Raw genomic sequence first — 16,801 nt, 5'->3', positions numbered from 1 at the left:
AGAAATCCAGCTTTCCAACACTGAAGCAAAATAATGCAACAATCATTGCAGTTATTTGTACATCCATTATCTGTAGCCGCTTATCCTGTGCAGGGTCGTGGGCAAGGTGGAGCCTATCCCAGCTGACTATGAGCGATAGGCGGGGTACACCCTGGACAAGTTGCCAGATCATCGCAGGGCTGACACATAGAGACAACCAACCATTCATGGTCAATTTGGAGCCACCAATTAGCCTAACCTGCATATCTTTGGACTGTGGGGGAAACCGGAGCACCCGGAGGAAACCCACGCAGACATGGGGAGAACATGCAAACTCCGCACCCCCGTCAGCCACTGGGCTCAAACCCAGAACCTTCTTGCTGTCAGGCAACAGTGCTAATCACTACACCACTGTGCTGCCCTGCAGTTATTTACACTTTCCAAAAGATTGTGTAGTATCCATGGTAATGCTTAAGCACAGGGTCCCCCCCACACACACACACCTTCTGGAAAGATGAATTATGTAAATGTAGAGCTTAATTTTCAAATACCTTTGGCTGAATAATTCACGAAAGCACATGTTAAAAAAAAATCTATTTACAGAATAAGTGCCCTTCCAGTCTTTCATTATAAAGTTTTGAGTAGCTTTTCCATTTTAGAGTGTAAATTTGAAGCCAAATACACTTGCCACTGCCACAACAGATGCTCATGAGCCAAAATACATATAACAGCATATTTTAGAGGAAATGATGTGCCATCGAGGCTGTACTCGCATCCTTTCTTCTCACTGCACACATCCCAGTCAATGGAAAGACATGTAGAAGCGAGACCAGTGTTTGAAGATGAAAGGAAGGACAGAATGCTTCCAGATGGTATTTGGATGAGCGGTAGCGAGAGAAAGCAGGAGGGACGGATAAATGAAGAGATTGAGGAAGGTGTAGAGCAACGATTTCTCTCACTAATCTCCTGGACGCATGCACAAACCTTGTGACGGAGAACAAAAGAGTGATGAAGGGGGGGAAAACAGGTGAAAGAGGTGTATGAAGATGACAGCGGTAGAGGTTCAGAGGAATCGGAGCTTCTCACATGAACAATTTTGGCATATGTAATAGGCACTGAGAGAGAGAGAGAGAGAGAGAGAGAGAGAGAGAAAGCGAGGGAAGGTGGGAGAGAGGGAGGGAGAGAGGGAGGGAGAGGAAAGCCACACTCACTCACTGTGACAGTGCCAAAGCAAGCGGAGGACACGAGAAGGAGGGGTAGAGAGAGGAAAGCAGTAGCCTTGAGAGCGCTGGAGGAGAGACTCGTAGTGACAGAAGGGTCAGAAGGAACGGTCCAGAGAGAAAGGAAGAAAAGAATGAAGGGCTGAAAAAAGAAAAAGAAATGGAAGGATGGGAGAGAGGAGTAAAGATGTAGATACGGCAGAGAAATTTCCAGAGTTGGACAGACACACCTAAAGACAAGAAAGAAGATAAGTGTGGAGTAACTAATGCGTAAAATGTGTGTGTGAGGCATCGTGATTGACGGAGATTGTCTGATGCCCTACTGGTGGATTATGTCAGAGATACACATTTAGAGTAAAGCTTGAGTGAAGGGGAGCGTAAAGTTTCAGGGCATCCAGGGTCAGTTCGGTTCATGCTTTCATCACATACTCTCTCGTCATGGGATTTCAGAAGCTCTCCAACCAGAAGACCTTATAGTCGGACCACACAGTCTCTTCTACTTCTACTCCTTCTCCCTTTCCCTTCCTCCTGTTGCTGCTCAACTCCGGAACAAAGCGAGAGAGAGAAGGAGAAGGAGCCTCGTGGATCCTGAGGTCTGAGGAACGCCGAGGCAGTACGTAGTATTCAGTGGATGCCTCCAGTATCCAGCCATGGGGGAATGGACCATCCTCGAACGCCTCCTAGAGGCTGCCGTTCAACAGCACTCTACTATGATTGGGAGGTAAGAACACTTCTTTGTGTTTGCACTAAAATGATTTGTTTCCCTGTGTGAGCATCATGAAAGAGACCATTTGATCTCAGACCGTTTGTTCCATTCAACCCAGGAAGGAAAAGGAATTTCCAAAGGCATTGAGGAAAAATAATGAACATGTATAACAATTTACACTAAAGAAACACTGATTCCATACTAATTGTCAGAATATTCACGGTGTGCATCTCTAAAATGAATCAGTTTGACATTCTGAAGCTTTGTTTAATTGTTGAACCTGCACCTAGTGAATCAAACTCAAAAATGGTGATGAAATAAAACAGCTCTCACACTGTGCATTTCTATTGTGCACACTGGTCCGTTACAGTGGCTTATGGCAGAGAGAGAGAGAGAGAGAGAGAGAGAGAGAGAGAGAGAGAGAGTGACATGCCGGGTGATCATATGTTGGTGGGGCTTTGGGGTAATCCGAAAGGATGAGGGGAGCAAACACACACACACACACACACACACTGCTGCTGGCTCAATGTTTAAATAGCATCAAATACAGCAAGACTTCATGTGACATCTATTACAAAGCAAACACACAACATTCTACACCGGATTCATTTTAATTCTTTCATTCAAACATCTAAAATGATTTAGATAATTATTATAGAGCTGTAAATGCACAAAAATGCCATACTGCAATTGCAGTATTGCATCTACACATTCCTCCACTTATGGAGGAATATTTCATTGAAACAATTAAATAATCTGGGGCGGCACGGTGGTGTAGTGGTTAGCGCTGTCGCCTCACAGCAAGAAGGTCCTGGGTTCGAGCCCCGGGGCCGGCGAGGGCCTTTCTGTGTGGAGTTTGCATGTTCTCCCCATGTCCGCGTGGGTTTCCTCCGGGTGCTCCTTTCTGTGTGGAGTTTGCATGTTCTCCCCGTGTCCGCATTAGGTTTCCTCCGGGTGCTCCGGTTTCTCCCACAGTCCAAAGACATGCAGGTTAGGTTAACTGGTGACTCTAAATTGACCGTAGGTGTGAATGTGAGTGTGAATGGTTGTCTGTGTCTATGTGTCAGCCCTGTGATGACCTGGCGACTTGTCCAGGGTGTACCCTGCCTTTCACCCGTAGTCAGCTGGGATAGGCTCCAGCTTGCCTGCGACCCTGTAGAAGGATAAAGCGGCTAGAGATAATGAGATGAGAATCTCATCTCATTATCTCTAGCCGCTTTATCCTTCTACAGGGTCGCAGGCAAGCTGGAGCCTATCCCAGCTGACTACGGGTGAAAGGCAGGGTACACCCTGGACAAGTCGCCAGGTCATCACAGGGCTGACACATAGACACAGACAACCATTCACACTCACATTCACACCTACGGTCAATTTAGAGTCACCAGTTAACCTAACCTGCATGTCTTTGGACTGTGGGAGAAACCGGAGCACCCGGAGGAAACCTAATGCGGACACGGGGAGAACATGCAAACTCCACACAGAAAGGCCCTCACCAGCCACGGGGCTCGAACCCGGACCTTCTTGCTGTGAGGCGACAGCGCTAACCACTACACCACCGTGCCGCCATTATTATTATTATTATTATTATTGTATGAAGAATATATTCTGCCTGTAATAAAAAAGGCAAATCTGGTAAAAATTTACGAAAGCTAACAAATGAAAGCAGCTAGAAACCACAGCTAATGAGGCATCTCGATTTCCTACATTACAACAAACCTACAATTTAAACATGAATATTTATGAATAAAACGCACATGATATATAACAGACTGTGTGTACTACAGTGGTGCTTGAAAGTTTGTGAACCCTTTAGAATTTTCTATATTTCTGCATAAATATGACCCCAAACATCATCAGATTTTCACACAAGTCCTAAAAGTAGATAAAGAGAACCCAGTTAAACAAATGAGACAAAAATGTTATACTTGGTCATTTATTTATTGAGGAAAAGGATCCAATATTACATATCTATGAGTGGCAAAAGTATGTGAACCTCTAGGATTAGCAGTTAATTTGAAGGTGAAATTAGAGTCAGGTGTTTTCAATCAATGGGATGACAATCAGGTGTGAGTGGGCACCCTGTTTTATTTAAAGAACAGGGATCTATCAAAGTCTGATCTTCACAACACATGTTTGTGGAAGTGTATCATGGCATGAACAAAGGAGATTTCTGAGGACCTCAGAAAAAGCGTTGTTGATGCTCATCAGACTGGAAAAGGTTACAAAACCATCTCTAAAGAGTTTGGACTCCACCAATCCACAGTCAGACAGATTGTGTACAAATGGAGGAGATTAAAGACCACTGTTACCCTCCCCAGGAGTGGTCAACCAACAAAGATCACTCCAAGAGCAAGGTGTGTAATAGTCGGCGAGGTCACAAAGGACCCCAGGGTAACTTCTAAGCAACTGAAGGCCTCTCTCACATTGGCTAAGGTTAATGTTCATGAGTCCATCATCAGGAGAACACTGAACAACAATGGTGTGCATGGCAGGGTTGCAAGGAGAAAGCCACTGCTCTCCAAAAGAACATTGCTGCTCATCTGCAGTTTGCTAAAGATCACGTGGACAAGCCAGAAGGCTATTGGAAAAATGTTTTGTGGATGGATGAGATCAAAATAGAAATTTTTGGTTTAAATGAGAAGCATTATATTTGGAGAAAGGAAAACACTGCATTCCAGCATAAGAACCTTATCCCATCTGTGAAACATGGTGGTGGTAGTATCATGGTTTGGGCCTGTTTTGCTGCATCTGGGCCAGGACGGCTTGCCATCATTGATGGAACAATAAATTCTGAATTATACCAGCGAATTCTAAAGGAAAATGTCAGGACATCTGTCCATGAACTGAATCTCAAGAGAAGGTGGGTGATGCAGCAAGACAATGACCCTAAGCACACAAGTCGTTCTACCAAAGAATGGTTAAAGAAGAATAAAGTTAATGTTTTGGAATGGCCAAGTCAAAGTCCTGACCTTAATCCAATCGAAATGTTGTGGAAGGACCTGAAGCGAGCAGTTCATGTGAGGAAACCCACCAACATCCCAGAGTTGAAGCTGTTCTGTACGGAGGAACGGGCTAAAATTCCTCCAAGCCGGTGTGCAGGACTGATCAACAGTTACCGCAAACGTTGAGTTGCAGTTATTGCTGCACAAGGGGGTCACACCAGATACTGAAAGCAAAGGTTCACATACTTTTGCCACTCACAGATATGTAATATTGGATCATTTTTCTCAATAAATAAATGACCAAGTATAATATTTTTGTCTCATTTGTTTAACTGGGTTCTCTTTATCTACTTTTAGGACTTGTGTGAAAATCTGATAATGTTTTTGATCATATTTATGCAGAAATATAGAAAATTCTAAAGGGTTCACAAACTTTCAAGCACCACTGTATGTGTAACAGACTGTAAAACAATATCAGAGGTGGACAGTAACGAAGAACATTTACTTGAGTACTGTACTTAAATACACTTTTTGAGTATCTGTACTTTACTTGAGTATTTTTTTTTTGTGTGGAAATTTATGACTTTAACTTCACTACGTCTGAAAGGCAAATATCGTACTTTTTACTCCACTACATTTCTATCAAGGTCCTCGTTACTATGAAGCAGCTTTGAAAATGGATGTTTTTTCTTTTTGTCTAAAACGTGATTGTTTTTTCGCAGGTGGCACTGAGACAGCCGATCAGTAATCACTAGGGTCACGTCACGTCCATAGACTGTATAAAATCAAGTTCACTGATTTCTCCGCAGCATTATTTAACACGATCAGTTGATGGCAGAATGGAAGGAGGCGGTTCTTCTGGGGAATGCACACACCCATGGCCATACATAGAACCCATGTTTCAGTTTTCTGAAAGGATTAAAGATTCGTTTCATTTTAAATGTTTGCTTTGTTTGCCGAAAACGAACCACATCACGGCCTACAAAAACTCACCGTCCAACCTGCGGAAGCATATTGAGGTATATAAATGTTTTATTCCAAGAGAAAGCTTGCAACGAAGTTGTCTGTGCTTTTAGAGCTAGCGATAACGTTGCAAACGTAGCTATGCCATCTGGTTAGTCAAATGACTTTCTATGGATTTGCCTGCCAAGTTGCCGTAGCCTCGTCCACGGCTTACATTTACACATAGTTAGTTAACTTGGACACTGTTAGTTAGCATGTAAAAATGGAGTTACGCTAAGATGAATAATGTTAACTTATCTGAAATCCTTTCAGAAATATCTCATCTCATCTCATTATCTCTAGCCGCTTTATCCTTCTACAGGGTCGCAGGCAAGCTAGAGCCTATCCCAGCTGACTACGGGCGAAAGGCGGGGTACACCCTGGACAAGTCGCCAGGTCATCACAGGGCTGACACATAGACACAGACAACCATTCACACTCACATTCACACCTACGGTCAATTTAGAGTCACCAGTTAGCCTAACCTGCATGTCTTTGGACTGTGGGGGAAACCGGAGCACCCGGAGGAAACCCACGCGGACACGGGGAGAACATGCAAACTCCACACAGAAAGGCCCTCGCCGGCCACGGGGCTCGAACCCGGACCTTCTTGCTGTGAGGCGACAGCGCTAACCACTACACCACCGTGCCGCCCCCTTTCAGAAATATGTTTTAGCATAATCTTGCCAAATAAACAGAATCTTTCTTTTCTAGTAGCGTTAGCTACTATGAAATGTATGATTTTGAGTTTGAAAAGAGTTTGCTAGCATGTCAGGTGGAGTTTCACTGACTAGCTAGCTTAACGTTAAACCACCATGATGGCACAGCATGTGTTCATTTTGTGAATTCACATTTCTGTCCTTGGTAACGGCGTTAGGTTTTGTAAGCGCTGTGGCAATAATACAATGATGCGTTGACAGAAAATGTACTTTTAATACTTAAGTATTCTTAAAAGCAAGTACTTTAACTTCAGTAAAATTTTGACTGGACAACTTTCTCTTGTGGCGGCACGGTGGTGTAGTGGTTAGCGCTGTCACCTCACAGCAAGAAGGTCCGGGTTCGAGCCCCGTGGCCGGCGAGGGCCTTTCTGTGCGGAGTTTGCATGTTCTCCCCGTGTCTGCGTGGGTTTCCTCCGGGTGCTCCGGTTTCCCCCACAGTCCAAAGACATGCAGGTTAAGTTAACTGGTGACTCTAAATTGACCGTAGGTGTGAATGTGAGTGTGAATGGTTGTCTGTGTCTATGTGTCAGCCCTGTGATGACCTGGCGACTTGTCCAGGGTGTACCCCGCCTTTCGTCCGTAGTCAGCTGGGATAGACTCCAGCTTGCCTGTGACCCTGTAGGACAGGATAAAGCGGCTAGAGATAATGAGATGAGATGAACTTTCTCTTGTATCAGAGTAACATTTGACCAGCGGGATCTGTACTTTGACTTAAGTAATGAAGTTGGGTACTTTGTCCACCCCTGAACAATATTAAAAGCATAAACCCTATTATTGCTATTTTTATTTGTTTAATTACCAGGAATATCATCAAGCATTTCGTGGTAAATATTTCTCTCTCATTATCTCTAGCCACTTTAGCCAGGTTTCTATACACATTTAAAGAAAATTATAGATGACATCATAAGATGAAACCATGCTTGTTTTGTTTTTCTTTAAAATAGTAATTACAAGTAGGGCCTAAAGTTGCAAGAAGGGAACTGAAGACACGTCGGACTACATGGTTGGTGTAGGATTTAGAGTTGATCTGAGGAATCATTCATTTGGATTTGTCATTTTAGCGTTGGACATTTTCTCGCAGTGACAGAAAATTTCCATTGGGTTCAAATTCTATAATATCGACGTGATAATGAAGTTGGTCACTCACACAGTATAGGAATATGGTTACTAAGCAACAACACGCTTGTTACTGATCAGGTTTAACTGTATGCTATTACAGTACATGCTGTTTTCAGTGTGAAATATATTACATTCAGTATTCAACTGCATGAAATTTGTGCCAGTACCTAGATTTTTGTCTCAGAGGCTCGAACTGAATTTGTGCTTTCAACACTGGAAGTTGATCATTCGTCTGACAAATTATTAAAGTCATGAGAACACTGTTGCTAAGCAACTGGGAAAATATGCACACGCTCGTGGCGGAGGATAGTAATTTGACTAGCTAGTCAATTATACAAGCAATGTAAAGGCTGAATAGAAATAAGACATGAATGTCAACCACGTTGGTAAAGAAAAGACTCCATAAGACTAAAATTACACCATAATTATGCTAAACATTGAATCCAAACACCAAATCCAAGGCACCAGACTAAGAAAGAAAAAAAAGAGTCATATGATTTTGTTTTTTCAAATGTGTTTTTATTTTGTGATTTTCCCCCCAAACGATTCATTAATTTTCCTCATGCAATTTTTATACGAGTCATTTAGTTTTGCATGAGATTAAGTCCGTTGTTTTCACGTGAATTTAAGTCAGTTATTTTCACGTGCGATTTTTACATTTAATTATTTTCACATGATTTTAAGTCAGTTTTTTTCATGTTATTTTTACATTCAATTATTTTTACGTGATTTTCAGTCGGTTATTTTCACGTATGGTTTTAAGTCAGTTATTTACCTATGTGATTTTTACACTTAATTATTTTCATGTGTAATTACTGTAAGTCAGTTATTTTCACGTGATTTTACATCAGGTATTTTCACGTCATTTTACATAAAATTATTTTCACGTGATTTTACGTCAGTTATTTTCGCATGTGATTTTACATTGAATTATTTGCCCATGTGATTTTAAGTCAGATTTTTCATGCTATTTTTACTTTCAATTATTTTTACATGTGATTTTAAGTCAGTTATTTTCACGTATGGTTTTAAATCAGTTATTTATATATGTGATTTTTACATTTAATTATTTTCATGTGTAATTAAGTCAGTTATTTTCACATGATTTTACATCAGTTAATTTTGCATGTCATTTTACATTAAATTATTTTCACATGATTTTACGTCAGTTATTTTCGCATGTGATTTTACATTGAATTATTTTCTACTGTGATTTTAAGCCAGTTTTTTCACGTTATTTTTACATTCAATTATTTTTACATGTGATTTTAAGTCGGTTATTTTCACGTGTGGTTTTAAGTCAGTTAGTTACGTATGTGATTTTTACATTTAATTATTTTTATGTGTAATTAAGTCAGTTATTTTCACGTGATTTTACATCAGGTATTTTCGCATGTCATTTTACATAAAAGTATTTTCACGTGATTTTTACGTCAGTTATTTTCGCATGTGATTTTACATTGAATTATTTTCCCATGTGATTTTAAGTCGGGGCAGTACAGTGGTGTAGTGGTTAGCGCTGTCGCCTCACAGCAAGAAGGTCCGGGTTCGAGCCCCGTGGCCAGCAAGGCCCTTTCTGTGCGGGGTTTGCATGGTGTCCGTGTGGGTTTCCTCCGGGTGCTCCGGTTTCCCCCACAGTCCAAAGACATGCAGGTTAGGTTAACTGGTGACTCTAAATTGACCGTAGGTGTGAATGTGAGTGTGAATGGTTGTCTGTGTCTATGTGTCAGCCCTGTGATGACCTGGCGACTTGTCCAGGGTGTACCCCGCCTTTCGCCCGTAGTCAGCTGGGATAGGCTCCAGCTTGCCTGCGACCCTGTAGAACAGGATAAAGCAGCTAGAGATAATGAGATGAGATTTTAAGTCATTTTTTCCCCAAGTTGTTTTTACATTCAATTATTTTTTACATGTGATTTCACATGTAAAAATAATAATCACATTTTCACGTGATTTTAAGTGAGTTTTTTACCTCCACCAAGGAGGTTATGTTTTCGGTAGCATTGGTTTGTTTGTTTGTTGGTTGGTTTGTCTGTTAGCAACATTATGGAAAAAGTAATGAACGGATTGCTCTGAAATTTTTTCCAGAGGTGTGACTGGGCACAAGTAACAATCCATTAAATTTTGGCGGTGATCCAGATCACCTTCTGGATCCCAGATTTTTTTTTAAAGGATTCTTGGCGGAGGTCTGCGCTCTCCGACTGCATTTCTAGTTTCATGTTATTTTTACTTTAAATTATTTTTACGTGATTTTAAGTCAGTTATTTTTACGTGTGGTTTCTCATCTCATCTCATTATCTCTAGCCGCTTTGTCCTTCTACAGGGTTGCAGGCAAGCTGGAGCCTATCCCAGCTGACTACGGGCGAAAGGCGGGGTACACCCTGGACAAGTCACCAGGTCATCACAGGGCTGACACATAGACACAGACAACCATTCACACTCACATTCACACCTACGGTCAATTTAGAGTCACCAGTTAACCTAACCTGCATGTCTTTGGACTGTGGGGGAAACCGGAGCACCCGGAGGAAACCCACGCGGACACGGGGAGAACATGCAAACTCCGCACAGAAAGGCCCTCGCCGGCCACGGGGCTCGAACCCGGATCTTCTTGCTGTGAGGTGACAGCGCTAACCACTAACGTGTGGTTTTAAGTCAGTTATTTACATCTGTGATTTTTACATTTAATTATTTTCATGTGTAATTTTAAGTCAGTTATTTTCACATGTGATTTTGCATCAGTTATTTTCGCCTGTCATCTCATCTCATCTCATTATCTCTAGCCGCTTTATCCTTCTACAGGGTCGCAGGCAAGCTGGAGCCTATCCCAGCTGACTATGGGCGAAAGGTTTTCGCCTGTCATTTTACACTGAATTATTTTCACATGTGAATTTATGTCAGTTATTTTTGCATGTGATCTTTAAGTCAGTTATTTTCACATATGACTTCTTACATTTGATTTATTTTTGCATGTGATTTTTACATTTAATTTATTTTCCCGTATGATTTGTCTGTCGTTTACTTTTGCATGTCATTATTAAGTGTTATTTTCACGTTATTTTTACATTTAATTTATTGTTACTTGTGATTTTTACAATTAATTTATTTTCTCATTAAATGTGATCTCATTGAATGTGATCATTAAATGAGTCGTTAATATTCTCATATAATCTTTACATGATCTTTGTAGTTCAGTGGAGATGGGAGTATCTGTCCAAAGGATCACTTTAAGCCATACACTCCACAGAGTGGGGCTTTATGGAAGAGTGGCCAGAAAAAAGCCAATGCTTAAGAAAACACATTTGGAGTTTGCCCAACAGCATGTGGCAGGCTCCCCAAACACATGCAAGAAGATTCTCTGATTAAATGAGACAAAAATCGATCTTTGTGGCCATCATGGGAAACACCATGTGTGGTGCAAACCCAACACTCTGAGAACACCATTCCTACAGTGATGCATGGTGGTGGCAGCATCATGCTGTGGGGAAATTTTTCAACTGCAGGGACAGGAAAGCTGGTCAGGACTGAAGGAAAGATGGGTGGCACTAAATACAGGACAATTCTGGAGGAAAACCTGTTTGAGTCAGCCAGAGGTTTGAGACAGGGCCCATGTTTACATTAGACTGTATCAGCGGATCATCAGATTAACGTTTTTAAAACGATTAGTGTGCACACAGCAACACCAATACACGATTTGCGTGCACACAGCAACACCAATACACGGATACGCTCGGCTCCGCAGGCATCCTGCGCTCCAAATCACTCCGCCCTGAACAGCGAGTGCCCTCTGGAGGGTGCGCACTCCGGCCTTGCGCAGCTCACAGAGCACGCGAGTGAAGTGAACAAGCTGTGATTCGGGACTGAGCCGCTGTGTGTGTGATCCCAGCACAGGTCACTTACCACTTGCAAGTGGAAGGATGGCAAGCCTAAAGACAATCATAACTACACAATGGGCAGTATTTGCATCAGTATTTGCAGTATTTTCATACTTTTATACTCTTTAATGAAAGGTGATACAAGGCGGAAGTCCGCGCCGTTTTTCAGCAGTCGCGTCACATGACCAACGCCAGCGAATCAGGAAGGTGGATGTCACAGTGACGTTGTCCAATGAGATGCCAGCTAGAGCTCAGCACAGCGTATCCGCATATTCTGAATGTTTACACAGCACCGGAGCTGACACGATCTGGATTGAATACGTGGACGCTGGCGGATTCCCGTTTCCCGGCGTTTCCAGGCGTTTTAATGTAAACGGACAGTGCATCTGCGAAGAAAACGAGACAGATACGGTCTAATGTAAATGTAGCCTGGGACAGAGGTTCACGGTCTAGCAGGACAATGACCCTAAACATACTGCTAAAGCTACACTGGAGTGGTAATGAGATAATCATTGTTATTCTATCCACATTCACTGGATATGAGCAATTGCATGCCCTGATTGGCTACTCTACTACTAGGTTATCAGCTGATATACCCACTATCTCCTGTTCCACACTCCAGCCCCTCGGTGGCAGTAATGCATGTTTAAGTTGGTTTGCCAACTGCCAAAAAAAAAAAAACCCTAAAGAAGAAGAAGAAGAAGAAACCCCAAAAATACAAACAAAAAAGCAACAAAATATGGAATGTGTCAGTAACAGTACTGAAAACCTGGCTGCTACAGACTACACTTCCATACACAGCCCCCATGGCTTAATTCATTATTTTTTAAAAATCACGTTTGACAAAATATTCTGCTATTTAGGTACTAATAAGAAACAAAACTAAGGACTATCGCACCTTCTTAATTTCCCTGAGGGAACCCTCCCAAAGGGATCAATAAAGTTTTATCTAATCTAATCTTTAATGCACCATTAATGCTGTTATTAATGATGCTGTTGATAAACCCTGTCAGACTCAATGTCTCTCCATTAGTCAAAGAACTTAAAGCTCAAACAAATCATGCATGCTTTGCAATTCACATTGCTTAGTGGGCCATTCATCTCCACCCCATCCTCTGTGCATTCATCCTTTACATTGCATCATTTCATTCTTTAAGTAGACAGGCTCTTGCTGTGACCATGACACTGATTTGCACAGTGAGCTCAAACCGTCGCCATGCTCGAAGTGAATACACTTGTAGCTAAAGAATGAGTTCACTGCACACAGATCCTCATTCATTATTCTACACCCAGAACTGTGCACGCAATCAGATTTCTGTGATCTCCAGCGTGCGAGTCTTGCAACAGTCGTGATTACAATGCTGTGACTATAATTAGCCATGTGCCTTTTTATAGCATCTCGCGTCATTTTATATCTTGCAGGGCTTTTTTTTTTTTTAAAGAGTGGGTAGATTTGCCAATTGCTTTTTCAGTCCATATTTGTGTTTGCAAATTAAGTAGATGAGACATACTCTGTATTTAAATAGCCTTTATTATTCACAAATACAGTACACGTCCGAGGACTATGTTTCACAGTGCTGGGGAGATTTAGACCAGTTTATTTGTTTCAAGAGGAAAACTGAAGAGCATTTATATCTATAATAGGGAATTCAGTGCCAAATCTACTGAGCTTCCTTAAAAAGTAGAGAAGGATTTTCTCTGGAAAGAGTGAATTCAGTGGTGTTTTTGCCATTTAAGGGAAAAGCTTCAAATATGAACTGGCAAAGAATATAAATACAAATGTATGAGGAATAATTTGCACTTGTCAGAAAAGCGTTTTTCCCACTGTGATATTGAACAAGGATCCAGACAACACTGGTTTAAAAAAAAATGATTTGTGTAATAACGGTACATTTAATATTTAATTACGTTGATGAATTATAATGATAAGCACCAGGGATTTCACAAAGAGGATAATGGTTGTGTACATTTTTATCTGTTGAAAAAGCGGATTGCCAAAGTGAATGGGGATATACTGGTACAAGCTCCTTGTCAGCTTAGAAATGAAAACAATTTTTGTATGTAAATGGGGTTTGTGTTTCTGTAATGGAGTCCAGCAGCAGGTCTTTTATGAAACCTAAAATGGAGATTGGCCTTTATGATTTCATGTTTATTTCAAGGGAGCTTAATATATCCATTAGTCATCGCAGATGAGATCCAAACCTTTCAAACAATGCTGCTTTCATACTAACCTGTCCATTATGAATAGCTCATCTTCATGCACTGATGATCCTCTAAGGAGGCAGTTTCTAAAAAGAATTTGCGCTATTTTTCAGGTGGCAGGATGAAACACTCAAGTCAGATTTGATTTTCTTCTTTACCTGAGTAGGATCAGTGCATTAGGCTGTAGTAGATCAATAAAAGCATTTTTTTTTTCATACCAGTTCAGTGGGTTTCTTGGGAGTTGGATTCTTTGAGAAGTCAGACGGCAGAGACAAATCAGCTGAATAAATCTTTTCCAGTCTGCTGTGTCTGAAGTGAATACAGTGGATATAAAAAGTATACACACCCCGTTTTATGTTTTTCCCCCTAACAAATCTGTTAGGGGGGAAAACATCAGAAATAAAAAACGTACAATAAGCCGGTTGCATAAGTGTGCACACGCTTAAACTAATACTTTGTTGAAGCACCTTTTGATTTAATTACAGCGTTCAGTCTTTTTGGGTCGGAGTCTATCAGCCTGCCACATCTAGACTTGGCAATATTTGCCCACTCTTCCTTGCAGAAGCGCTCCAAATCTGTCAGATTGCGAGGGCGTCTCTTGTGCACAGCCCTCTTCAGGTCACCCCACAGATTTTCAATTGGATTTAGGTCTGGGGTCTGGCGGAGCCATTCCAAAACTTTAATTTTCTTCTGGTGAAGCCATTCTTCTGTTGATTTCCATGTACACTTGGAGTCATTGTCGTGCTGAAAGATGAAATTCCTCTTCATCTTCAGCTTTCTAGCAGACACCTGAAGGTTTTGGGCCAAAATTGACTGGTATTTAGAACTATCCAACCCAAAATAGCCTCTATGAACAATTCCAGTCTGGTATCCGCCCCCACCATAGCACAGAAACTGCTCTCATAAAAATCACCAACGACCTCCTTATGGCAGCTGATTCCAGTTTACTTTCCATTCTTATCCTTCTTGATCTGAGCACGGCCTTTGACACAATTTCTCACACCATCCTCCTTAACAGATTTTCTTCCATTGGCATCAATCACACCGCACTTGACTGGTTTTACTCTTATCTTTCGGGCCGCACTCAGTTCATCCAACTCCAATCCTTCAGATCCCAGTTGTCCCCCGTTTCCTCAGGTGTGCCCCAGGGATCTGTCCTGGGACCCCTTCTCTTCATTATTTACCTTCTTCCCCTTTGCAATATATTCCGTAAATTCAATATCCATTTCCACTGCTATGTGGATGACACCCAGCTCTATCTATCCAGCAAACCAAATTCCACGTTCCCGCCCTCTTCCCTTTCTAACTGCTTATCTGAAATAAAATCCTGGTTCACCTCAAACTTCCTAAAACTTTACAGCGACAAAACCGAAATTATTCTTCTTGGCACAAAATCCACACTATCCAAAGCTGACAGTTTCTCCATCACAATCGACAGCTCCTTAGTTTCCCCTTCCCCTCAGGTTAAGAGTCTGGGTGTCATCCTCAAGATCTTTTCAATCTCACATCAGTAATATAACCTGGTCTGCATATTTCCATCTTTGTAATATTAATCGTCTCCGCCCCTCCCTCACCCCCATACCACGTCTATCCTTGTTCACAGCCTTGTCACCTCCCATATTGATTATTGCAATTCTCTCCTTTTTGGCCTCCCTCACAAATCCCTCCATAAGCTTCAACTGGTCCAGAATGCAGCCACTCGCATTATCTCCAAAACTCCCTCATTCCACCACATTACCCCTGTCCAACAACAATTCCACTGGTGTCCAGTTAAATACAGTATTGATTTTAATATTCTCCTTTACACATTCAAGGCCATCCACAATCTCCCCCCCATCTGTCAAATCTCCTCCATATCACAACTTCCACCATTTCGCTCAGATCCTCCTCTTCCACTCATCTCACCGTGCCCTCTTCTTGTCTTTGCACCATGGGGAGCAGAGCTTTCACCCGCTCTGCTCCCAAACTCTGGAACTCCCTCCCACCTGATATCCGTAACATTGACTCTCTTCTTCTTTTCAAATCTAGACTCAAAACTCACCTGTTCAAAATAGCCTATTCTTTGTAATTTGCATTGCTTTTCTCTCTTTTTTCTTATTTTTGCTGTTTAGTATCTATCTGCTGTTTAGCTTATTCCCTGTAAATTGTATATTGTGTAGTTTTTATCTGTTGTTTATTTTATCTGTTTTATTCTTGTAAAGTGTCCTTGAGTGTCATGAAAGGCGCTTATAAATAAAATGTATTATTATTATTATTAGTAGTAGTAGTAGTAACTGTTCATAATTCCCTCCACCTTGACTAAAGCCCCTGTTCCAGCTGAAGAAAAACAACCCCAAAACATGATGCTGCCACCACCATGCTTCATCGTGGGTATGGGGTTCTTTTGGTGATGCGCAGTGTTGTTTTTGCGCCAAACATACCTTTTGGAATTGTGGCCAAAAAGTTCAACCTTGGTCTCATCAGATCATAACACATTTTCCCACATGCTTTTGGGAGAGTTGATGCATTTTTTTTTTTGCTAAATTTAGCTGGCTCTGTATGTTTTTCTTTGTAAGAAAAGGCTTCTGTCTTGTGACCCTACCGCATAGTCCAGACATATGGAGAATATGGGAGATTGTTGTCACATGTAGTACACAACCAGTACTTGCCAGAAATTCCTGCAGCTCCTTCAGTGTTGCTGTAGGCCTCTCGGCAGCCTCCCTGACCAGTTTTCGTCTTGTCTTATCATCAATTTTGGAGGGACGTCCAGTTCTCGGTAATGTCACTGTTGTCCCATATTTTCTCCACTTCTTGATGACTGTCTTCACTGTGCTCCATGGTATATCTAATGCCATGGAAATGTTTTTTGTCCCCTTCTCCTGACTGATACCTTTCAGCAGTGAGATCCCTCTGATGCTTTGTAAGCTCTCTGTGAACCCTGGCTTTTGCTGGAGGATGCAACTGAGTAAATGTCAGGAAAATCCTATTAGGACAGCCGAACTTTATTTGTGGTTAATCACAGTCATTTTAATTGATGGCAGGTGTGAACCCAAAAAGACTG

At 41.6% G+C, this 16,801-nt stretch overlaps 1 protein-coding gene across 1 annotated transcript in view; it reads left to right on the top strand.

Moving 5' to 3' along the window:
* The first annotated feature begins 1,849 nt into the window (after nt 1–1,849).
* Nucleotides 1,850–16,801, top strand: part of LOC132871149 (gap junction delta-2 protein) — a 42,694-nt gene continuing 27,742 nt past the window's right edge. The window contains exon 1 of the mRNA XM_060905257.1: nt 1,850–1,920. Coding sequence (XP_060761240.1) covers nt 1,850–1,920 — 71 coding nt within the window. The remainder of the gene's footprint in view (nt 1,921–16,801) is intronic.

This window comes from Neoarius graeffei, chromosome 23, assembly GCF_027579695.1.
Source record: "Neoarius graeffei isolate fNeoGra1 chromosome 23, fNeoGra1.pri, whole genome shotgun sequence".
Taxonomy (NCBI): Eukaryota; Metazoa; Chordata; class Actinopteri; order Siluriformes; family Ariidae; genus Neoarius; species Neoarius graeffei.
Note: the sequence above shows the minus strand (reverse complement) of the source record. Positions and strands in the feature narration are given on the sequence as shown.